The 26,511-nt window shown below is 39.7% G+C and overlaps 1 protein-coding gene across 8 annotated transcripts in view; it reads right to left on the reverse strand.

Moving 5' to 3' along the window:
• MYRIP (myosin VIIA and Rab interacting protein) overlaps window positions 1-26,511 on the reverse strand; it is a 340,631-nt gene that overhangs the window by 84,105 nt on the left and 230,015 nt on the right. The window contains exon 1 of one of the 8 annotated variants that reach the window (XM_080382641.1): window positions 12,803-21,832. The exons of 6 other annotated variants lie outside the window; for them this stretch is intronic. In XM_080382641.1, coding sequence (XP_080238767.1) covers window positions 12,803-12,987 — 185 coding nt within the window. In that variant the 5' untranslated portion in view covers window positions 12,988-21,832. Of the gene's footprint in view, window positions 1-6,320; window positions 7,533-12,802; window positions 21,833-26,511 lie in introns of those variants that run through there. One more of the 8 variants, XM_080382642.1, reaches the window with a different exon arrangement.

The following is a 26,511-nucleotide window of genomic DNA, read 5'->3' on the forward strand; positions in this document are numbered from 1 at the left end:
GCAATGTTGTCATCTTCCAACATGGAAAAGAACAAGCCCTATGAAGAAGCATCCATCAGCATGCATCACTGGCATACCTAAAACCTGTGGTACCTGCTTGACCTCTAGATAGAAACCTCTTCAGGAATGCATGGTGCTACTGTCACTGACCTCAATTCTCCACCAGATGCCAGAAAGGAAGTGAGGGTTTTAAGTGCACACATTCTCCCAGCTTTGCACAAACTCCTCTGTGGGACAATCCCAGGAAAAACTATGCTTTGACTGTAAGAATTCCAATGAACTCCATGTTACACTGGTAAAATACTGGTAGATTTAGTATTTTATAGTACAAGACAATATTAAAGGAATGCCTTAACCTTCCCCCCAAAGGTAACTTTTTTGATAAAGTTCATGAACACTTCTAGCCATTAGGGATCTCCTGGTCATTGTTAAAAGCCTACTTAAATAACTGCATTTTGTCTAGCTAAGCACCTCCTGTAACTTAAGCATTCTCAATCTCTTCATTGTACTCCAGGTAGCAGAAAGGAAACCTAAGATCCAATACACTATTTACTAAAACATTCTTCTCACCTGGCTTCATATATTTTGATTTAAATCCTTTTTCATAAAATGTTTGTGATTAATTTATTATTTCATGAGTCTAAACAGAGGACATATTGATTCCCTAAGCCACTCTTCCCCCAAAGAGATGTTACTTTTCATTAAGAAATTATGACAGCCAAAGTAGAGCAAAAGCTATAGCAGCAGCTTGACTGATACTGAAAAGGCAACAAGTACACCAAGCTCATTAGAAGCATTATTGTAAGAAAGTAAAAAATAACTCTTTCTCTGGCCTAATGACAGAATCACATTTGCTTATAAGCTGCAAATCTTAGCGGCCATCCCTGACATGATCTTAAAAACAGCAACACTTCTCCCTCTCAAAAAACACCCACAGACTTACCAGACTGACTCAGCAGATGGAGTCTCTAGACTTTACCTTCTCTTTTAACTGGGGCTAATTAACACATCATCATCACTGCTTCTTTCTTCTTACATTAATTACATAAAAGGTTATGAAATACTGTGATACAAAGGCCACACAAATATCTGAAATGGAATCTGTATTCAATCCCACTTCTCTTTAAAAATCTTCTTACTGTGATTTGCTTTTGTAGCTAGTATGATTAGTAGCATGAAAATCTCAGCCTCAGCTTTCTCCCTAAAACTGCTTGTTTGCTACAGAATTTGCCTGAGATCTGTTCTACTGCTACCATAATGCTTCCAGTCTGGTTGATTTACTAAGCTACCATAACTCTGTGGATCAAGTAGGATCATTAGCTGTGCAATTTCCGAAGAATGCTAAATCTTGGAAACCAGGCAGGAGAACAGCAGAAATACCTCACCAGTTCCCGTGCATGTCTTAAAGTCAATCAACATGTTACAGGTTTCCCACACTGGATCTATTTAGGAGTTACCAATGGGTCTCCTGAACTCACAAGCCCTACATCGCAGGTCAGGGTTTCTTATGAATTACTGCACACCTAACAGCACTGTGAAACACCACAAGGATCTGTTCAAAAGCTCTTCCAAACTTCATGCAACTTCAGTGCATTTGAAGCAAGGTTCCAGATACAAAAGTACAGGACTAGCTTTAAGCTCATTTGCTTCGCTTCATGTTTCCTTCATTCCTCACATTTAATCACTTCTGTGTCTCTTTAGAAAGATTTATTCTTAGGCATATTTAAAGGGTATTAACCTATGCTTCCAGAAAGCAAATGTGCTCATAAATTGTTTCACAGAACAAACGTCAGCTACCGAGTTTTCCTTCTCTGAATTACACTGTAGAGTTCAGTGACCCCTGCAAGCATCCAGCAAAATTGGAAGCTGTTACTAGAGCAATTTTTGCAATCACTTCCTCTACCAAAGTGTTACCGAAAAAACCCCAACTACCAACCACCAAAAGCCCCAAGTTTCTCCTGAGCTATCACCAAGTAAAAGCACTGAAATCACACCACATTGACACAATACTACACAAAATCACAGAATACAAACATGTGTAGTAGACCCTTTCTCTTACCAACACTGGTGTATTGGTTCTTCTCCAACTCAAGAAAAAAGATTGCGATTCCACAAACCATATCCCAGAGCCTTTCAGAGTAAGGCATCAGATCACACTCACTCATCTTTGTCAGTATGATGAGCTCATATTCTGAGCTGAAATACCTATAGGCATTAATAATGAGAAAATCTATAGAAAAGCATATACTGGCATAGGAAATGTAGAAACAACCTTTACATAAGCTTTCCTTTGGACAAATTCTACTTTGTATTTGAAAGTATTGTTATATCATTCCCAGACTTCTGAAATGGTCACTTTACTTTTCAATTCAATTAGGATGAGTTTTTTAGGTAATACTTTTCAAAATGCAAAAAACCCAAAATATTCAGGTATTGAAAAAGAGTAATTTATCAGTACTGTCAAGTGCTTTGGGGTTTCTGTTTGTTCAGTTTTTTTCTTACTGAACCTTTCCTCTTCTACCAATTCTTCTGATGCCCTATTTTTACCATGTTACTTCTATGCTATCAGAAAAGTGAGGAAGAGAAGATTTAAAATAAAATTGTTCACGAAAGGGCAAATGCCTTTCCAAATTTCCTTACCCTCAGAAATCTTTGTTGCACAGTTTTCTGCAGTTAGGTTCTTGCTTTAAAAGCACAACTGCGATACCTTCTTCATAAAAGGTGTATACTGTTCAGTTGTTTTCACAACCATGTTTTGGAGGTAGGTGAAATAACATCACCATTTCCTACTATAGCTTCTCAGGTGTAACTTTGCTGTTGAAGATCTGCATTTAACCTTTCCAAACTTTTGTTTTCTCTCTCTCCTTTTTTGTTTTTAAAAACCTTTGAGCAGAAGGTAAGTAAACTATAAGCCCTGATCAAATACTGTCACGAAAAATTCCTTGTGTTTTTTTTTCAGGGAAACAAAGGCCTTTCCAGTAGCCAACGACTGTTCAGAGACCTGTAACATTCGGCTGTCAGACACACTTCCCATCATGTGCTCCAGACTGGCTTCCTAGGAGACTAATGGACTTTAGCTGCTGTAGCCTTCCCTTTGAAACTCAAGCCCTACTCACAAGCCCTAGCTATTTCAGACATACTGTTTTCAAACTCTTCTCAGGACCCACCAGAATCACACATTTTTCTAGTCTCTGGATGAAGAGTTTGGTAAATTTGCTAAAAATACAACTTTAGGAGGACTCAAACTCAACTGTTTCACACAGTCAGTTGCCCTTCTAGTGCATTTTGCTCCCATTGAGACTCCACTATTTTTCAAATACCTCAGTAGCTTGCATCAACATGATCGGGATCACCTTAACTATGTGCCCTTAGCAGGAACTAGATGGGACCCCAATGATAGACAGCAGCAGCAAATGGTGCATTAACCATTCAGGAGGCAACTGGAGACTTTGTCAGGTGCAGTGTAACTCAGTGACAGGCAGCACTGAGAAACATGAGTCTCTTGTCTTCCTGTACAATGTCATTTCTGAGCAGCTCCATTCAAGTATTGGCCAGACCAGACTGTATTTTGCAGGGTGACCGATCAGAACCAATGGGGCAGTGTGATGGGACCTGGGGTTTATGGCTGCAAAGGGAAAGATGAGATACTGAAAGGAATAATCTTAAATGCTCAGACAGATCACCAAGCTCTGAATTAATTCTGTCCAAATAATAATAATAATAAAAAAACCAAAACACCCCCACCTTCCTCCTCCAAAAACAAACAAACAAAAAAACCCCAAAAACCCAAACAAAACCAACCCCCCAGAAAGCATTATAATCAATATTCTATGGAAAAACTCTGGCAATGGGTAATAGAATCACAAAAAAGTTAAAGAAAACAAATGGGAATATAAAATTAATCCCACATAGAGTCGGTATGCCTTCATTTAGAACACACAGTTCTGTTTTCATAGCTCCGGAGAAAGGAATCAGAATAGATAAATATGCATTGCCAATGTTATGAAAAGATCAAGATACATTTATGTGAATGTAATAAAATGTGCATATACACGTGCACAAAGAATACCTTCATACATACACTTGATACAGATCAGAAACATTTAGAAACTGAAGAGATCTTAACTGGGTGTCTACAGCGATCCAAGTCACAGCAGGCCTATATAAAAGGGACAGTAAGAAGTGGACTAGCTCTTACTTTGCACTGAGGGATAATGAGAATTACTAAAGAGGAGAGTTATAGTATAGAGACAGTAGAATGAGCAAACTTTATCCTCTGAAAAAGCTAGGTAAATCCACTGAGATTATCTGTGAAACAGAATGGTAAACAAACATGTGTCAGACTGAAGAATTTTTTTGATGAAAAACACGATTAACACATGGAAGGATTTTTTTTTTTTTCTGCAAAGCATAAGCTGCAGCCAGAAGCTCATAAAAAGAGCTTCAGAGGTAACAAGAAGAACCATGCTTACATGAGATACTTGGACTCCAACAAGCCCACAGTCTAGAAACTATAGTGTTTCACAACCTGAAGACCATTAGCTGGCAACAGTACCGTAGGTTGAGTTTATTGATGTGGTGGTGCTTGGTCCTGGTCTCCTGGAGAGGAGGGGATCCCAGGAAGCCTGGCTGGGGGCAGCAAGCTCCGCAGGGCAGTGCTGAACACCAGCAAGAGGGAGCAAGATGCCCTGTCAGAAGGCAGCAACCACTTGCCAGGATGTGGCTGGCTGCCTTTTACATCTCAAGCAAAGCAAGGGAATAGGAGATTTTTAGATAAGGCTAAAAAGCATTAAAAAAATGGATCCATTGCAGAGGTTAGTTTGTTCCTGACAGTGTGCACTGGCCCGAGGGCAGGGTAAGAACTGAGCACCACAGCTAAGAAGCAGCAGCAGGATTTAGTTTGCTTAAAAAAAAAAAAGCATTTTTAAATTGGTTCTTTTTAGTTTTCTGCAGAGCTGGCACATTGACCAAATCCAAGCACTATAATAATATCAACTATCAGGTCTCAAGGGGAAACTTTTCATTTAGTTAAGTTGTAGACGATTAACAAATGACAGACTTCAAGGACATTTATTCTTTTCTGAGAGAATAATAATTTGTCATTAGAGTATTTAATACTTTGTAGGTCAAAGTGGAGGTTGGAAAATTCAATAATTGTAGTTAGACACATGTAGCTTCTTTCATTAAAAGGATAAATCTAATAAACCACAGTAAACATTTTTTTTTTCCTCATTAAAACAATTCATACAAATGCAAAGGCAAAATTGCTGTGTTGATAAACCTGAGGTTGGGGAGGGGGCAGAAAAACACAGGCTGCATTTAAAGTAGGATGAAGCAGTATTATTTGACACTTTAGATGTTACCAACCAGAACCTCAGCAGGAATAAGCTAGGGTCAATTCAGCAAGTTTGATGAAACTTGCATCAGGAAAGTAGCCTGAATTACAGGCAGGCGGCATCAGGCATGAAAAGGCAGCATCACCTCTAATTCTGAATACGATTTCTTCCAGAGAAGCCCAACTTACACTGCAATGGTGGGAAATACTATTACCCACTTTTACCAAAGGGAAAACATGACACACGCATGCAAGATTTTCAAGTCACAACATTAACAATCCCTCTCTAGCAGCCTGCTATCAGCTCAATCAAGTTGCTTCCTAATAATTTTCATGTTTTATTTTAACTGTGATTTTAATCTAGCTGGGTTCTTTTAATTAAAAAACTAAACCTGAATATCCACAAATCTTTATAATTGGAAAGAGAGAATTTTTCCTTGAACAGAACATCTACTGCTTTACGCACATTTCGTGGTCAAAGGATAACGGAAAAATTCAAGACTGATGACAATTATTACCATATTTTGTCCAGATTTTTTTTATTCTGCCTTGGTGGCTGGATTAATTTTACATTTTCGTTGTATGGGAACCTTATTTTTCTTAATACTTGGGACACTGGACATGCAATTTTATGGTACTTGTTTCCTGTTCAGGAGCCTTGTATGGCAACAAAGACTTCTGAGCTATGCTTGTGATAAAAATAATTAATTCTCGCAGAATTCATTTTTCCTGCGTCCAAAGGAAATTAGCAGCTCATTGTTATTTCCTGCTCATCCCAAAACTGCCTGGAAAAAACAAACAAACAAAATCAAACCCCCTCAGTTTACCAAAGGAAAGCTCTTTAGAGGGATCGGAGTGACTGAAAACATAGTGCCTAAAAATATTCAGCCCAGTTATTCTGCCAAAGCGAAGGAAATGTCAGAAGGGTCACTGAGACTGCAAAATGAAAATCCATTTTCATGTCATTCTTTTATGTATTTCTTACCTTTGCATCTACGTAGCCACATGTTGCAGCTGGAATACAGCTGTCAACATGCACTTTATGGTGCAAACGGTAATCACTTGCACTTCTGAATGCAGTGGGAGTTTTGCTGTGGATGGTAACACTGTAAAATGAGGTCATTAATAGCAATGTCAGATACAATGGCACATTTCTGGCTGTCATCAACCTCATCCTAACAGTAACGAACAAAATGACTGAAATGCTTTTGACTGTTAGTTTTATGATTAACTTTTCTTGCATTGTGAAACAGTCTACTGCAAATACATCAAGGCACTATCAAAATGCGTTTGTGACTAATCAGTAAGTTATATTGCACCTGAGCTCTGTGCAGGAGGGACCTTTGTGCTCTGTATCATTCCTAAACTTAACTGGAACAATGTACCAAAGCTAATTGTATTCTTGGCATCATTATTCAGTGAGTGCTAGGAAAGTGCTTATTCTCCATTTCTTTAAATTTATTATCCAGCTCTTATAAATGAAATTAACTAACGGGATTTCATCTTGTCAACTATCGGGAAATGGCTATAATGCTTGAAATGAGATTTCATATCTAGCCAGCTGGATGGGTTGCTCTCCTACATTTTACACGGTCAGAATGACTGCTCTTCCATGTCTTTTTCTCATTCATATTTTTTATATATCAGAGGTAAAAGTAGGCATTAATTGTATTTTACTGTATGAACACACACAAAATAGTCTGCTGTATGAATGGACAATGAGCAGCTTCTACTATACATAAAAAATTATTCTTGTATTTTTTTACTTGTTTGTATATAGTGAAAAGACTGTTTTATCTGTTGGAGACATACTGCAGAACCGCACTGAAAGTAGAACAGAAAATGTGCTCTAAGTCTGCCATCCTATAAACATTTTGTCCTCGACAAGAATTCGCCACTTTACAAAGGTACACAATGGGATATGGCCCTCTATGATTTTATCTATCAGGGCTTGTTGTTTTTCAGTTCTTCTGTGAATGGGTATTCCCTGATAATATGATGATATTAACTGAATAAAAGAGGCTGTTAGTGGGGAACTAATCACAACAAGTAACTTTTGAGAGCAACAGGTCATGCAATCACAGGCTTCACTTTCCTAATATTGAAACAAGGGCAGGATCAGGGCCAGAGGTCCTGCTCCCCTCCGTGGGGAAATGTCAGTACTTGGCACTGAAGACCCTGTAGTCTCTCCCCCTCCTCACTAAGCCTGCCATGATCTTTAAGGTTCCCCAAGAGTGAAGGCTCAGCAAGGAAAGCTTTATATAGGAAACAGAGGCTAGCTCCAACCACTGCTTAGAAGATGGTGGGGAATGGGACAGCAACAGACATCTGACGAACCGGGCTACAGAGCATGGGGCTGTTACGCTTTCCACCCAGCCAAATGCAAAGGGCAAGCTCCTAAAAGTCACTCGGTGAGAAAGAAAGAAAGGAGTGCGTGGGAAGAAATGCTCATCATGTGTCAGAGCTGAGCCCCAAAGACACCTGCGCATACCCTGCACCACCGGGAACTTCCAAGGCATTGCCAGGGTAAATTCATGCTCATAACCTCCCAGAAACTGATTATGTCCCATTTGTTTTCCGTATTACACTGCTTTTTCTTTGTCTCCTCCCCATAGCACCGTGCAACCCATTTTGTTCTTTACTGCATCACACATTCCCCTGACAACTCGGACATTCAGAAAGTGTGCCAATGCATGCAATTAGAATATCTGAAATCTGGCACATGTGTTACCTTGCATCTGCAGAGCTGCTTGTAAAAGCGCAACAAAGACAACATTTTCAGTTGTACCTGCTGCAACATCCTTGTACTTAAGACTCTTCCTTGAGAGAGAGACTGAATGCCTAACCACACATATACTGTGTGGAGCTACAAAAAACAGAGAAATACTCTGGTGGGCATACTAAGTATTATTTTACTAAAAACTTGGGGAGGAGTGTGAGGCAGGAGTCCCTGGCCAGCAGGTTGTTCCAAACTCCCATACCTTGCCTGTGGCTCCCACCCAGTACACCCAAAAATTCATATGGATGAACAAGCAGTCCTTGTGTTCCTTTAGGAAGTCCCTCTGCTGCTAACCCCAGTCCTTGTGTTCCTTTAGGAAGTCCCTCTGCTGCTAACCCAGGGAACACAAAGATACGGTGGGCTCCTTGGTCTCTCCCTTTTCCCCTCTTGCTGTGCATTCTCCAGCAGTTCACGTATATCTTTTCATTACAGAGGCCTTGCCTTCTAACTGCAGAAGCATTAGCAAGGGTTGGAGAAATTTCTCATTAGCATCCTTGCCAAGAAGGGAGTCTGGTCAGAACTGTTTTCCCAAACTGGGTATCAAGGGAGGAAACTCCTGTGAAAATTTTATTGTTGTAAAAGCTGGGATCCCAGGGCTAGGGTCTCTTTAATACCAAGAAATCTTTGCTGCTACTCTTTCTACTGACAGGGAGAGCTATGCTGTCTGTTGCCTCCAGAATTACAAATAACTAGCAGTTATTCACAGCCTTATTTTCTATGAGCAGTACAGAGAGAGACTGATGGGCACAGAGAGTAGATAATCTCCGTAAGCACAGGCAGCAGAGATGGGAACAGCTCAGCAGCAACAATGAACTCAAGGTACAGTCTCTAATGGCATGCCCTGTACCAGTTTTAATGGATTATACATGCGAGGCAGACATAATATCCTTTAAAGCTGTGTTTACAGAAGACCAGGAATATGTTTCACAGTGACCCAAAACAGTTTGTTACTTGAATATGCCTAACTTCTTTTCTTGCTGTCCACCCTACAACAAAAATAAATATCGAATATTTTGAAACTGCTGTGGCTGGCAAGACAGAACATAGAAGAGAGAACTATCCTCCTGTTACCCATGCTTAAGTATATGCAGCGTAATAATGTTTCAGCTTCTGCTCACTTCAGAAGTTGTGATTCCCCCCCACCCAGGTTAGTGGGTAACATAACACTGCTCTATCACCACAACACAGATGCTGTGATGCATCTGGTAAGACTTCATGTTGATGCTTGTAAACCCCATGTTATGACTGCAGCAGTAGAAAACAGTGTTTAATGTTAATGCTGCTTTCCCGGAATACAGTTAAAAGGCATTAAGAGAGAACATCTCTAGGAGCACTACAGAATATTTGTCAAAACACTGTCAAGACAAAAAAATGTATGTAATGCTGAAGGAAATGTGTCCTACCTCGGTTACAGAGTACACTATGGATCATCAAAGCAGATCGATAAATTAACCTTGCATCAGTGAGCTCTCAGCATATCTATCTGTCCAAGGAAACTACTGCTATCATTGTGTCCACTTCCTTACGTGGCTCCACAGCACTGCATCGTTTAGTCAATGTTTACTGGCACTGCTGAAATCCCAAACATTTGTATTCACTCACAAATTTAAGAAGTAATACTATTTTATTCATGTAAGCTTCTCCATTGCCAAACTTGTTTTTTTTAAGTCTGCATTTTGGGACTAAGCTGTTTGAAAGCATCTTTTAAAGTAATTATAAATGTAAAGATAAATCAAAACATATTTAGGAAAAACAAAACTCCCCCTAGCTAATCCAGCTAACTACTGTGCAGAGATACATTTGTCACAAGTTCAAAAACCTGAAACTTAAAATTTTTGTCATGTTCACTACATCTCAGCATCCAATATTGAAAGGCACTCCCAATCCTATGGTTAAATCACACACTAATGTTATGAACTGAAAGAACTGCATCGCAAGAACAGCGATGCACAACACAAGGAATGAAGTCATCTTATTGTATTATCATGCATGACAAAGATATGGGTATCATCATTACAAATGATAAGAAATAAAGCAATAAGCAGATTTACCTGGAGTAGTTACTGTGTTCTATTCCTGATCTGTATCATACTCCTTTCAGGATAAACACCCCTAAAGTATAACTCCCACTTTGCACTAATATTTTATTCACGACATACATGTTCTTCATTATTAAGTGGAGAACTGTAAGGTTTTCAGATGGAAGGCAGAGAATGGGGGGAACAGAAATCCCCCCATTCCCAGCTCTCACAACTGAACTCTTATGATGCAGGTGGACAGAAGGATTCTGCTGAAGGGAAGGCGCAGTGTATGCAGCTCCTCTCAGCAGTGCTTCTCTCCCCAGAAAATGCAGCTCGCTCACGGTGGAACAGCCTGCAGTAGAATAACAAGAGAATTTCTCAAGTGCTAGTGTAAGCGAAGGAGGGGGTGTGAAGGAAAGCAAGGAAAGAAAATGCTCAGGAAGCTGCTTCTCGCTTCAGCTAAGGCACACTGTATGTCCATTTTCCACTGGGGTCTTGTGAGGATAGGCACACCACAGATTTCAAGACTCAGAGATACTATGTGAGAGCTAACACAGACAGTTGGCTAAAATAAACAAGGTTAGCGCATGCAAAATATTAAGTTTCCAATAGCAACATCAACACCTCCCTGTTGTAGCTCCCATAATGTGATGTACATTTTGAGACAAACAGCAATATTGTGTGAGATAACATCTTTGACCTGAAGTGCGGCTGCAAAACCAGTCTTGCTTTACTACCCCTCCTCAAGACTCATTTGCCACTTTTTAAATGTTGTTTGAATTTACAGATACCATTTTCCCCACTGTATTCTTTAATATTTTCTCTCCTTTGATGGTGAACAACCAACCAAGACATTAACACTTCCAGGTGCTCAGATATCTCAGTTACAGCCCATTCCTTGATGCCAACTTAAGTGACCATACAGATCAGCAAATCTACACAGCAGATGTACTAGAAATAAAAAGAAAATCAGACTTTTTTTCAGATGTGTACAAGGCTTATCCAGCCATCATGTAACCAGAGTGACCTGCTGAGCCTCACATTGTGCACGAAGGCTACTGATCTGGCATCCCCTCCTGTAGCCCCCTGGCAGCTCCCGTGGCTGAGCTGATGAGCAGTGCACACCGCTTCCCTGGGGCTGGATCCTAGGCACCCCCGGCATGTAATCTCACAGTTAGCCCCAGCATGTGACTTGGAACGGCACCTTTTGCATTAAACAACAGGAGCCGAAATGTTTGCTCTCATACAGGTATTGCTAACAGATGGCAGATTTTTTAAGGAACTCTAACTCTTGAATTACTACAGCCTCTCGTCCTTGCTGACTTACCAGCTCTAAGCAATATGAACCCGGTTCTCTCTTACCCACCATTTTAAAACATTATTTACAATTAGGTGTTTTAAAAAAGCATTGTTCTGTTAATAGTATTCATGACGATATTGTAATGACTACACTTTGTAATCTAGTAATAATAGCTCAGAGAAGTTTCTCTTGGGGAGAATTTTCATTCCCATATGGTTTATATATGCTAATTCCTATGCAAATTAAGAACCCACTGACATATCCTATTATAATACGTGTCCATTTTGTACATGTATTTGGTGAAATCATTGCACTCATATTATGCTTTAGAAGAAGAACACATCCCAGTCTGTACTGTTACTACAATAAGAGATGAGATACGGATCCGTCAGGGGAGTGTATCCTCCACTCTGGGAGGCAAGTCTTCACCTATCACTAAAATGGCATGGACAGTGGGTGGCAGCAGGTTATATTTTCTTTCCTGTCTTATGTAATTAGCACTGTCAATCCCAGCCTCTCAAAATCTCAGTTTAAGAAATAGAACAAACTGATGAATTTTTATTTATTGTTTCAATATTCTAGCCCTTAAGATTTGTATTTTCTGTTCTAAAGAGCCAAGCATCACAACTATATTTAAAAGGGAAGCCTGAGCTTTCCCATCACTGTGGAAACTGAAGCTTTAAGGGAAATCACAAGACCCATAATAAAATCATGACTGCCAGCAGCCTCACACAGCATGTAAAGAAGAAACCCCTTAACAACATGATGTTGTCAACTAAACATAAACTGCTGGCAAATGAGGAGAAAGAACCATTAAGTAATGCAAGGTAGATCTTGAGTGATATGTTAGTGTACAACCGAGTGCAGCTAGCACACTTCTGGATGGGAAGGGGATTGTGCTTGCGAGGCGAGGGAGACACAAATGTCAGCCCAGTAGGCAGTGCCATCCATATTGCACCGACAGTGCCTGCTCAGGTGAGAGCTGTGTCAAAAAGGCAACTGCAATTGCTGAAAAGCTTTCAAAAGAAGCGTACTCCCTGGAGGCTGAACGCAGAGGCATCTAGCAAGTCAGGACTGGGAAAGCCAGGAGCTCATGGAATTTACATGCCGCTTACCTTTAACAGCTAGTTTACAGTGGGTATCCTGCTTTGCTTTTACATGCAAACCCAGTACCTGGCTCCAACCAGCCCTGCATGAGGACAATGCTGACTATTCTCTTACCTCATGTAGATTGGGATCCCCAACAAAGCGCAAGATCTTTGGCTATTCCAGACTCCAAACAGCAATGCAAACAGACCAGCCAGGGACACAGCGACTCAACCACCCCAAAACCTGCTATGAGGCTGCAGGCCGGAGCACGAGCTTACCTTACAGATATGCAGGGCTGGCTGGTAGACAGACCATGTGCTGGCTGAGCACATCGCACTCCTGGGCCACCCACACAAGAACAGGTTGTGCCATACTCCTGTGTGTGTGACACCAGTGTCACAGAGCAGAAACAACACTTGTATGAGACCTGATCTAAGCCCTGGAGATGCAATGGGTCTGACATTAAAAAAGCCTTGTTATTATAGCTCCCTGTTGTACATTATTAACACAAGGGCCAGGATCTGCCTGTCCTTTTGTGCAGATTAGGCTCCTCAGATCTGTGTATCTGAGATAAGTGGTAAAACTGATGTGAATCACTATTGTTACAGGCTGGAGACCCCAAGGCCTCCAACAAAACCCAGGGAACTGTACAAACAAGAGGCATTCCTTGCCTAGGGGAGCTAATAATCTAAACAAGAAAGACAGGCAGGGAGTTGGAGGGGAAGCAGAAGCGGGGAGAGGTGAAAGCAATTTGCCCAAGGCCACACAGCCAGTCGGCAAGCAAACCAAAAATAGAGGCTGACCGCCTTGATTGTCAGCCCATTGTTCTCTCCACTAGACTGAATCTCCCATGGTGGATGTGACATTAAATTGGTATTTCTGTTTTGCTGCTGTCATTTTTAAAAATAAAGCATGACGGCAATGTCTCTGTACTGAGCTGCTGTAATCGAGGCCACACAAGCACTTTCAGAAATGATTCCGTGGAGAACTTTTGCTAAGAAAAGCAAGCAATGCCCCTGGGCACAGGGTCTGGAGAGCACACCCTGCTTACCAGCTACTCCTCTGCCACTGAAGACAAGGGCTACTGCAGTTTTGAAGGCTCTCAGCATTAATGGCTTTACCAGAGCAAACCCTGGACAAGAAGCGCAACCAAAGAATGCAGCTAAGGGCAGATGCCAACAGGAATCAAGAAAGGATCTGGCCCTCCAGAAGGGTTAATAGCACACGAGGATTTAGGATCATAAGCGTCTCTGCAGTAGCTTTCAACCTGGCAGAGTAAATTCTCCTGTGCAGAACTTGGCACTGCCAAACACGGACTGATGAGGGATCAAGATCCTGGCTCCTCTGTACAGCACTCCAAGCTGCAGAGCACTTGTCCTTTTAAAGCACAGGCTTTCATATCCCTTAAATGTCACTTTAAAATGCAGTAACGATTTCCAAAAGACCTGTATCTATGTCTATAAAGCCTGCACCAGTGTTACTTCAGGCATCAGAAATGCAAAACAAGACTTCCACCAGTGTGTACCCAAAGCAGTTTTTCAGAAAACCCTAATGAGCATACGACATAGTGCTTGGAGGCTTCTACCGGAGGAACAGCCACACACATGCTGTCCTCATGGAACAGGAGGAGGAATTCAATTACCTGCATTCCAATACAAGGACAACTTATTCTGAGTGCATCGATATTTTATTCCATTCATTCCAGAACAAAACCATGCAGAATTATTCCAGTTATGTTTTTAAAGACAGGTCCTTGGTAGTATATACACAGCCTTGGTCCCCCAAACTGGAAGACAGCAAATGTCGCTCTGATCATCAAGAAGGGCAAGAAGGCAGATCCAGGGAACTACAGGCTGGTCAGCCTCACCTCAATCTCTGGGAGCATGGCGGAGAAAATCTTCCTGGAAAGCACTTCCAAACACATGAAAGACAAAAAGGTACTGGGAACAGTTAGCATGGAGTTACAAAGGGGTAATCATGCTTGACCAACCTCATTGCCTTCTGCAATGAGATGACTGGCTTGGTGGACAAGCAGAGACCAGCAGATGTTGTTTTCCTTAACTTCAGTGAAGTTTTGATGCTGTCTCCCATAACGCCATTGTAATGAAGCTGACAAAGCATGGGTCAGTTAAGCGGACAGTGAGGTAGATTAAAAACTGGCTGAATGGCTGGGCACAAAGTCCAGCTGGAGGTAAGTCACTAGTGGTGTACCCCAGGGTTCAATACTGGGGCCATTACTGTTCAATATTTCACTGATAACCTGAACAACGGGATGGACTGCACCCCTCAGTAAATTCGCAGATGACGCAAAACTGGGAGGAGTGGCTGATATACCGGATTGATGTGTTGCCATTCAGAGGGTCTTCGACAGGCTGGAGAACTGTGCAGAGAGGAACCTCATGAAATTCAGCAAGGTAAAATGCAAAGTCCCACACCTGGGGAGGAGTAACTGCTATCACCAGTAAAGACTGAGAGCTAACTGGCTGGAAAGCAGCTTTGCCAAGAAGGACCTTGGGGATTCTGGAGGAAAAGAAGCTGGCCATGAGCCTGCAACATACTCTTGCAGCAAAAATGTCAAATAGCATCCTGGGCTGCATTAGGAAAAGCATCACCAGCAGGTCAAAGAAGGTGATCCATCCTCTCTACTCAACACTGATGCAGATGTATCTGGACTGCTGTATCCAGTCCTGAGTTCCCCAGTACAAGAAACATATGAACTTACTGGAGCAAGTACAGGACAAGGCCACGAAGATGATTAAAGGACTGGTACATCCATGCAAGATGAGATGTGGAGAGGCTAGGAGAGCTGGGACTCTTTATACTGGAGAAAAACGATTTGTGGGGGGATCTTATCAACATATATAAACATTTTATAGGAGGGAATGAAACAGAGGGAACCAGACTCCTCTCAGTAATGCCCAGTGGTAAGACAAGAGACAATGGACACAAATGAAAACACACAAAATTCTATCTCATCGCAGGATAACACTTTTTTTCCCCCCACTTTGAGGGTGGTGAAACAGTAGAACACGTTGCTTAGAGAGATTATGGAGTCTCCATCCTTGAAGATATTAAAAATTTGACTGGGTAAGTTCCTGGAAAACCTGCTCTAGCTGACCCTGCTTGAGCACTGGGGCTGGACAAGATGATCCCAGCAGGTTCCTTCCAATCTCAATGATTCTGTGATTTGCTGGTGCTTCAGTACATAAACAGCACAGTTTGCTTGCAATGACCAAGCTACAATCAGTGCAGGCGTATGCAACTACCTCACCACTGTTTCATGGTGTGCTTTCTCTCTTTCTGCCCCCAGCAGATCTCATCAAATTAAAGAATTTAATGCTAGTCTTAAGACTTAAGAGTGACAAGTTATTAATTCCTTAATAAACAGTGCTAATTCACCTTTGTATCTTGTGTCCTTTTGACAGCTGCTGTGCATATTCCACTACTTCCAACCTTTTGGCATGTGAACTGGACCTCATTCCCACTAAAAGTCAAAATGCAGAAATTATATTGAAGGAATGTATGTAACTGTTACTTCATTATAGAAAGCAGAGGATTCCACTTTAACAGATGTAATCATATCTGGCACAAAAGCCAGTGAAATTTGTGAAACGAGAGTGAAAAAATGCAATTGATAAATATATTTCAATCTACTATTAATACAGATACAGGCTCACATTCAGACACCAAAATGTGTCAGAATACTATAAGTGAAAGAAGGAAAATACCTTAAATACTTCATTTATCAACATTAAGGCACTGTAACTTTCTTAAGCAATAAGTTGACAGATTTCAACACATTCTTATATAAAGATATTTAGTACTTGCTCATCTCTCAGGGAAAAAAAAGGGGAAGAAAACTATTTTTCTGAAGTAGTATTCCTAGATTGACTTGGTTGAGAAGCTGTAAATTCTACATGTCTGTAATATGGATTTCTCTCCATCTCCCTCTAGGACATCCAAATACAAAACATTTGAAAGAGACAGCAGAAGCAGTTTCATAATACCTCATATCCACATTTCCAATACTAATTCCTCTTCAATAATAAAGAATAATGTCAGAAGTTCAATTATACAAAACAATTACGCATACAACTGACTATAATATTTTAAATGAAATGAGCTACAGATAAAGTTTTTACAGAATTGTATGCATAGGCTGTTCTTTATTTTGAGGAAGAACAGCATCCTTTTGTACCTTTGGGTAATATATGAGTTCATGGGTGCTATTAGAAAATAGTAAGAGCATAAGCATTGCCAGTTGCAACTTCTTCCGTGAATATCCTCTTCTCAATTAAATCAGGAAGAGGATTAAAATATTCACTTTATTGGAAAGAATAAATTTCCTCTACGTGTAGCTACTCACTGCATACACAGTATTTTTGAACACAAGTTCTGCAGCTGTGCTTGACTGTACTTCTTAAATTTCTTATAACATATACAAAGGACTTGATAAGGTTTTAGAGAAATTAGTTGTACTAACTTAAAAGCAGTACTTACAAAATTACTTAGGACCTCTGTACTTCTGAAACAGTTCTGCAAATCCAAAAGATTCATACCTGAACTTTGACAGCAGAAAGAACTTCCCTCACTTGAAGGTTTGACTCCCCCTCCGCCAAAGAATCTGCCTATATTTTAAAATAATGCATCTTACAAGCTAAAATAGTGACTTCTGTATTGTGATGACAGTGTTGGTATAGGACCTGGTCTTAAGGTCCAACAGTCAACACACTAAAACCTGTGCTTATGGCAACCCAGGCTTCCTTTTGTAATCCTCACAGCACAGGGATACTTCAGAACACAACACTGTCAAAGCAGAGTTAAAAAAATCAAGCTCAGTAAATTTATGTATTGTAATTCCCTGGGACAAAAAAATTAAAATGCCCTAGTAAGGACACAAAGTTTAAAAAAATGAGGTTTTTCTGAAAAAGCTTAAGTTCATACCACAGATCAGTAGTAAAGTATGAAAACTGAAGTTGTTTCCCTTCTGTATGCTCTGAAGCTCACCACATTCTTAAGTTGTACATAGATTTTAGTTTAGTTCAAATCCCGAAAATTTCCCACTTTCAAGTCAATACTGTTGTGTAACCAAAGAAAGCAGCAAGAGACTTACCACAAAAACACCCCCAAACCGTACATTTTATTCTCTTACGTTACAAAGCAGACTACTGGGGCTAGTCTATTGCAAGAGCTAGCATAGAACAGGCATACTTGTTTACATGAAAATATATTTCTTCAGTATCTCTGGATATGTAGCACTGTTTATGTAGTAGTTTCAGGCAAAACAAAAATGCAGTTACTCTATGCACAAACCCAATTTGCCACCAAGATACGAGAAATTTAAATTAAGATTTATAGTACTATTTCCAACAGGTTTTTAACAGCACTAAGTATACTCTTTTCTACCTGTAGGTGAACTGTTTTACCCAGTATCATAGGAAATGATAAAAAATATTGTCAGTACTGTATATTTTTCTACTAGAAGAAGAGAGCACATGCATGAAGCTGTAAATTTTCACACTTCCCTCTACAAAGTCTTGTGCAAGAACTACCCATAGCCATTCTGTGGTATGCTTCCAATAAAACTAAGTGCAACAGCCTTGAGGACAGCAGACTGTAAAGCCTTTCATAGGAAATAAGAACCACAGATAGGAAACTTGCTCATGCAAACAAAAGGCTCTTACATAAGACAACTTGTCCTAAGCAGGATAAAGAACCATCTAATTTGTAAACTCAGCACAGGAAGGCAATTTTCTAACTTGCTGTTAGAATCAGAGCAACCAAAGCGGAAGACAGTGAAGGACATGTATATGGTAAATAAATGCACATGGTTTACAGGTCATTGAAATGAAGTTTTTCTTTCCCCCAATAACCTGCAGATTTTACAAACTGGTATTTAAAAAAAAAACAAAAATCAACGGTTTACTGCAGTTTCTTCTCCTAAGTATCAGATGTAAAGGAATGGTGAAACTCAAACCAGATTTTAAGTGTTGCGGTTCCCAACTGTGTGTGTTCTGATAGAACAATGCAAGGCACACAAGCACAATCACTTGTTCTTCTAGATGCAATATTTAAAAAGGCCTTTGAGAAACTGAATTAAAAGCTTTTCTTTATACATCTCTAAAACTGCAGCCCTCCTTTGAAATTAAATTATTAAATCTAATGACTCCAAAATAATCAACAAATGTGCCTGCAAGATGAAGTAGCACATCTCAGACATCATGTCTGATCATTATTTAAAATGCTCATATGCTGTACATATATTGCATCAAAATCACTCCCTTGGGCGTGGAAACAGTATAAATATGCATTTATGCAGGACATGTTTCACGAGGTAATGCTGACATGAAGCTTCCATGTTAGCTCCCATAATTTATGAAAAGGATTTTGGAATGTGTATGCAACGAATTTTGTAAAGAAACTACATTTCATATATATAAAATATATGTACAAAAATATTTATTATTTTAAATTATTACACAATGGTATTATAAACATGAAAAAATAAAAAATATATACTGTTAATATTATATGTTAGCATGTTTTCACATTACGGTATTATCAATCTGGTGGTCTTTGATTAAACTTCCTTAGAAAAAGATGATTACAACTGATAACCTAGACAGTAAAATTTAAAGAGAAGTTGGCCATACTTTTAATTAGAACTTCAATATGGTCCACTATTTGCAATGTCACCTTTAAAGTCAGAAAAGGCAATTTCTCCCACTACTAAATTTTCCCTTTCATGGTTAACACTTCATTGATCATCAGGAGCAGTAAAAGGATCCTGAATTCAGCCTGGCTTGCAATGACAAGAAAAGCCACGCTCACATTGTCAAATAATCCATGCTGGAATGACTCCCAGCTCTGTGTTAATTAAGGTTGTAACTTGATTTTCAGGCTCTAAAGGAAACTTCCACAGAGAGCTAGGAGGAAGGACGCAAGCCGCCCTCCAGACCTGAAGGAAACCAGCTCTAGAATTTGCTATTACATATCACACACTATTTCTGCCGCAAGTCCACCCCAATATGAAAGCCCTACCATGCCTGACAACAGAAAAAAAAAACCCAAGTACAAGGAGATACCCCCTGCACAGAAAACTGCAGTCTGGCAACATGGGGAACAATCTGTGAGACAGAAATTAAACTTAATGATCTACAAAGTCTTGATGGATGTTCCTGACCAGAGTATGTGGGTGGCTCCACTGCAGCAACACACTCCAAGCTTTAGAGCAGGCTGTGGCCAAACAAGCAGCACCAAGTCTTCTGGCCTCACAGACCAGTACTGCAGATAGGGAATTGTATTTTACACCTGGATATAAATTCACCTCTAACAGGAATGAAAACCTTCACACCAGCATAAAAAAAACCCCAAAAACGCAAACTTATTTTGACCCATTCCTTTACAAATGAGAAACAGATGCTTTCACAGAGCACATCTTAACAACACCGAATAAATCCCTGATTGCCACTATGTGAATGGAAACGAGGAAAAAAGTGCTCGTAACTGAAACAAAGTTCTTGCTTCCCGGTGATTCCCAGCAACTGCTGGTGTCTTAATACTTTTTTCAGAAAATCAAACTGTATCACAAAAACTGGCAGACTTAAAATAGCAAATAATATGGCTCTGAGGCAGTATGACACCCTTCTACAGTGGCTCCCTTGCTGAAATGAGCCACTCAAGCATAGGAAAAGATAAACATACCCTGTAATGCAACTAGCTTCTAGGTACAAAAGCGGTACAATGATCTGAAAAAGATTTATTAGCATCAGCTATGAAAATACACAGTAAGAAATGAAAATACTAATTAGTGGTAGGAAGTGTGTTCCTATTAAGTTCGCTAATTACGTGGTTGTTGGGAGGTAGTCAGATAAGGTCTGAAGCATACTGTAAACTGGCTTATAAGTACTGTAAACTGATTTATAATTTAATGTTACTCTTAAGATTACCTGACACATCTCCACCTGTTGTTCATTACTTTGGTAAAACTTGAACTCCCTTGTGTTAAGTGTGTTGTGCTAGGGATTTGCCTTACATTAAGTATTTTGAAGAAAACGTCAAAGTTGTTCCACAGTTTCTAAGGATGAGGCTAAAGAACAACATGCTTTTCACATATTTGGCAACATTTATCTTGTAATCTTTTCTTCGAGATGCGTTGCTCTTGAATGCAGCGGAGGACAACTTCTGAAACAGACAATAGGAAGTCTGTGCATCTCCATGAAAAAACACAAAATCTGGCAAAAATGTGTTTTTGAGAAACCACAGTGAAGGTTACAGAGACTGAGCAGAGTAGTATAATTTTGCTAACACACTCTATATCAAAAAAAATCTGCTCATTAAGGCGCACGCTCTTACAAAGGCAGGAGCAGAGCCTGAGTCACCTGCTACTGCCAGATCTCTGAGAAACAAACTGACAAAGCATCCCATTTTCCTTTCACGTTGCCTCCCAAGAAGTAATAACCTGCTACCCTTGCCACAAGTGCCAAAGACCTGCAAGGTCTGCTGAAACATGCTGACCTTGCTAAAGATGCACGTAGGTCTCAGTCTAGTAGCAGACAGGGAAAACTGGTTTTGGTTTGTATTTTTCTTTGGAGAAGGAATACAGGAGCTGTGACTTTTGTGCAGAAATGTAAGCTGTGCCTCCAGGGCAATTTTTGCCTTATTGGCCACATCACTCCCAGCTTCCGAAACAAATGAAGCAAGCGCTTCAGCCTCTAGATGGTCCTTTTTAACTTCTGCAGCAGGACAACAATAAGGCAGATGTGCTGTGGACAGACCAGTAAGAAATCACAGACTGAAAAAAATTTGTAATGCACGCCTGAATTATCCCTTCACAGTCTTCTTAATCATCGCAATACATACCTTTCATGTGCTCACTATTGCAGCTTAAATGCTCTTTAAATATCTTTGTGTGTCACTGACTTACTTAAAGCATTAGGCCGTCTATAACCAATCTCAGTGATTTTCTTTTTGCAGCCCTCAAGCTTCTACAGCATGTTAAAAATATTTCTAGAAAGCTGAGAAGCAAAAGAGTCTAGATCACTGTTGATGCAAAGAATAAATTACTACAGTAGCTGATAAAACAATGTCAGTAAATATATTAAAGTCCATTACGATGGACTTTAACTGTATCTTTTCTCAGTAATAGTCAACTCTTATATTTCAAGATAAAACTACCAAAAGGGAAAACAGAAAAGTGAAATGTTACCATGGAACTGTTTGACACCAAAGACAAATGGAAGGACTCTAGGAAAACAGCTCAAGTTTTAAATAGCAGGTATCCACTGCAAGCACAAAAGCATAAAGAAAGCAATCACTCAAGAGAGTACATGTTACGTTTTTCTTTGCATACAGTTACTTGCCTGTTCATTTGCCTTGAGTTTTCTCAGTACCTGGGCTACTATTTGCAAGCTGAATTTCCTAGTATTTTTACTGGGAAACGAGCTGCCAAAATTGTCTCAAAAATTGTAGGATTTTTTTATCCCCGTTATAATTTCAACAGTTGGTTTTAGATTTTAAGTCTATTTCAATCTAGCATTGAAGCTGACAGTCTGTAGCAGTAAACTTATGTTACAAAACAAAACCCAAACCTAAGAATTTGTACCAGCTGTCCCAAACCAAGAAAACTAAAAAGTCAACTTCCATCTCAAACAGATTAAGGCATGTAACTGTACAGCAGAATTACTCAAACAACTAAAAGCAGTAACAATTACAGCCAGTAATTCTACCCGGTTCACAATCCCAGGTTAGATTTTAAAGATTTTTAATGAACATTTTTTATTCCCACTCACACCGTACTGTGACACAGCAAAAGTTGTGGTTCATTTAGGAATGCAACATAAATAAGCCGATACCGAACACAGCAGGGATAGTTTAAAGTGACTGTCTTCTCCACAAGGGGCTTAGATTTAGCCCCTTTAAGAGATCAGGGAGTAACGTGTCATTTTGAGACAGCAAAGGGAATTTAAGAGTTTGTGACAGTGAAACTACGTTTTAGCTCCTTGCTGAGAAAGAAACTTTCAATTATAGAGAACTGCAGAAAAGTCATGACCTAGGAGTGCCCAAATATACCAAACATATACCATATGCCAAATATACCAAGGGTTTCAGTGTTCTAACAAAATGGGAAGCCTGAACAGCCTGGGCGTTCTGTCATATGCTGTATTATGGCCAGAAATTATTTTGAAATTAGATTCAAATCAATCAAGGTAGTGATAAAATGTTCTGACTATTTACTTCAGCCTCCTAAATATATTTGTTACTCCTAGCAGTAATATGAAGTATATCTCTTGTGAAGCTCTGCTTCAAATATTAAACTCATTTTAACATCAGTTATGGAAGCGCAAACAGTACTGGCCTAACAACATCAAGCAACATTTCACAGATGATGTTAGTAAATATTTCTTTATATAGGCTAAACCAGGACCATGTGACCCCATTAGACATATACATGCTGACTCTGAAAGGCAGATCTTTCAGATCTGGTTTCAGGGTAGTTTCTCCTCTGTGGATTTTTAAATATTGCACGTTACATTTCTCATGTCCTTCTTTTAATGATGCCAAACAAGTTGTAAATACACAGAAAAGCCATTTAGACATGGTGCTTTTACACACAACTAAATTTTTGGCATCAAATGAAAGAAAGAACCTGAAATGACCTCTTGCTGGCTTTGTCTAAATCTGTTAAAAGGCTGTAAGTATTTTGTGATCCTTCCATGTAACTTATGAGAACAGAAGTAAGTAGAGGGAAATAACCCAGAACTGTGATAATGTTATAATAGTAGAAAGTTAGGCAACTCTACCTCATGGGAAGTGCTGATTATCTCTCAGAAAAAAATATTTTTCTATCGCAAAACCACACAGACTAACTTAAAAAAAAAAAAAGGCAAAAAACCCCCAACTCCTGCAGGACAGTACAGCTCCCTGTCAAAGAAGGTTAAAAAAAGCTCATTTAAATCTTGATGTCAGCTTGAATTAATTTAATTTAGACCCATGACAATATCTCATGACATCGCAGGTTTTTAAATTATTAGGCATAAAAGCAACGGTCTTAATAAATCCCAATAGTAAGGATAACGGCAGAACATTGTTACTTTCTGCAGACTCTCAGAGGCTGTAACTGCTACATTTATTCTGAGGGCAGTGTTCAGATTGGAGATGAATCTGTAGAAGCATCTGGAGACAATTATTCAGCAAGAATTAAAAGCAGAACAGACCTCTGAGATTTGTGTCTGAAAGGAGGAAGCCCTTCTGCACCAGAAACGGCACTCTGCCAGTGCAGAGGCTTTGAAGATTCGCTATATGGGTTTTGGTACCACAGAGCACTGTACTCCATCTAGGAAGATGGCATGCTAGCAAAAGCTAGTAATTTTATATGAGGGAAAGAGAGGCTTTTTCTGCTCTTCATGTATATGTCAAATAGGGAAAAAAGCCAAGCAACCAATATGTTGCAGTTCTAATGGGCTTAGGAAAAGTCACATTACAGAGAAGCAATAAAGCTATTTAGCACCTGGTTCCCCATCCCAAGTCTCTTTGGATTTGCCAGAATCTTTGCTACCACAGGGAAAAGACATTTTTAGCTAGAGGAAACCTTCACAAAAGCATGGTAGGGCAGTTATGCTTTCTGGCTTGGCTTAACAGAACCTTCCAACTACTAACTAATGCAGACTCCTAGTTAAAAGCATTCTTGTAAGAATTCTTAATTCTTTCCCATCAGATTTTTTTTTTTCCTTGCAAAACATAAATAACAGAATTTGGGAGGTTTCATCTATACTGCTTAAATTACAATTCCCTCAGCACTCAGAGCACCTCTGCAGAATGATCCAGATAAATGAAAAGCATCATGCAGTTCGTTACATGCTGATTTTATCTTCTGTAGGTTATAACAATGGAAGTTGTAACACACAGGACAAAACACTTAGGATATATGTTTGCTCACTATATTTCTATGACCCTTACTAAAAGGAAGGGACTCACAGAATCCCAATTCTCACTTATATTAAGCTCTTATTCCTGCTCCTGCTCCTCCAGATGCATCTTCTCTGTAAACTTCATCTGCTAGTCCACAGACAAGGGACAGGAGGTGCTGCTGTTTATATTAGTACACCATAGCTAATTGGATGTACAGGATGATGGACAGGATTTGCTGATTTAAGAAATCCCATCGCAATGGACCAAGTTACCTGTGAAAAATCTCATTAGAAGAAAACTTTTATCAGCTGTCTGACTTCACCCAAATCAGCTAGCCTCAGACACAGATCTTAACCAGTCTGTTAATTAGGACACGATAATCCCGATCTATGAGGTAACTAGGAGAAGCACCATTTTTAGATTTTTGTCTCATTAAAAAAAATTATTAAACCCATGAAATCTAGTATCTAAAAGCAGCTACTATGGAGGAGGTGTTTCCCTTCACTAAATGCAAGGTTTTATTCTTGTTTTGGTTCTTTTTCTGATGAAGATTTCCCATCTGCTATGTTATCAACTAAAAAAGTTTCCAGAGGAGACTCTTCAGACTTCACTTGACAATCATGTGGACAGGAAAGGCCACTTTTCCCACAGGTGTGTCTCAGGTTCAGTTGTACTGCCCTGACCACAGAAAACCCACCCCGCTGCAGGAACAGTGGTAATTACAGACTTTTAAAAGCCTACATGGTTTTTTTTTTTTGATCTTACAGCAGAAACCTCAGCTCTGTGTCCTCACCATCCTGCTGTTACTCCATGTTATTGCAAACAGGGAAGGAAATTCTGAGCCATTTGGATGCTTTTCTGACTGTGGACCTACCTGTGGAGTTACCCCATCCTCCAGCAAAACAGAGTAAGTTATGCTCTCCTGACTTGGAAAGTCCTTTAAACTCATATTGTGGTCAAGGCAGGCTGCAGAGCACATGTGGACACACAGTAAGGCTAACAGAGAAAAGTAGACTGGTGATATCGTGCTTCTGACAGATGAGATGAGACTCTCGACTGATCCTTACAGAGGATTCAGAAGGAGAGAAGCTTTGAAATGTCTCACCTACTTAACTGGATGGCATATTGCTCCTTATTAAGACACAGTAAGTTTATCAGAGCCTGCAGCCCTCCAAAACCCTGACTTCCCATATGGAGCCTGTCACATCCATATTTTTTATTCAGACATTCCGGGTCTGTATGACCTCAAGTGAAAAAAACACAACAAAACAAAACAACCAAAAACGCAGAAAGCTCAAATGAACACACTTTATCAAGGTAGAGATTATGTCTCTATCATAATAGAGCAAAAAAGGGAAAGGCAGGGTGACCTCAACACCAGATGGTAAGCAAGTTATGAGCAGGAAGCAGAATCCAAGCCCACCTCCTACTTCTTCACCTGATGAATTCTGTCACCCACAGAGTAATAAAAAATTTTACTCCATTCATGTACTGTAAAAAAAGAAACTATTTACAAGGCCTGACACATATGTCTGTTACATAAGATACAGAGACACGAAGAAAACACTTTTCCTCTGTAGCAGGATCCATGTATTAATTTCCTACCTTTAAATATACACTAAACCTATGTTTTGATTTGAAGTTATTCTGCCCTTCATAAACCATCCAAAGACATTTGGAATGCACAGAATCAGCAACAGCAATCATCCAGGAAAATGGAAGTGTCCAAATAATTTTGGAAACCATGATGACGCCTTCATAATCTAAATGAAAAGTGTTCAAATATTAGACAGCTCATGAGATTCAGCACAATTCATCAGCCATTGTCTGGCCATGAGATTGCATAGATCCACTTTCTATTTTAAAAAGTACTTCTGACAACTAACACTTTTCAGCTTTAGTAGTGCCGGGACAGCAACTTTTTAATGTGCCTTTTAAAAACTGGAGCAGTACATTCGAACTGAGAGAAGGAGAATCTTTGTGTGACAAGAGTTAACAAAGCCCACACAAAAGCTAAACCGCATACTGCAAGGCACCTAGTTATACAAAATGAGAGAGTTCAGAAGCAGTGGTGATC

Source organism: Falco punctatus, assembly GCF_963210335.1.
Source record: "Falco punctatus genome assembly, chromosome: 4".
NCBI classification, from domain to species: Eukaryota; Metazoa; Chordata; class Aves; order Falconiformes; family Falconidae; genus Falco; species Falco punctatus.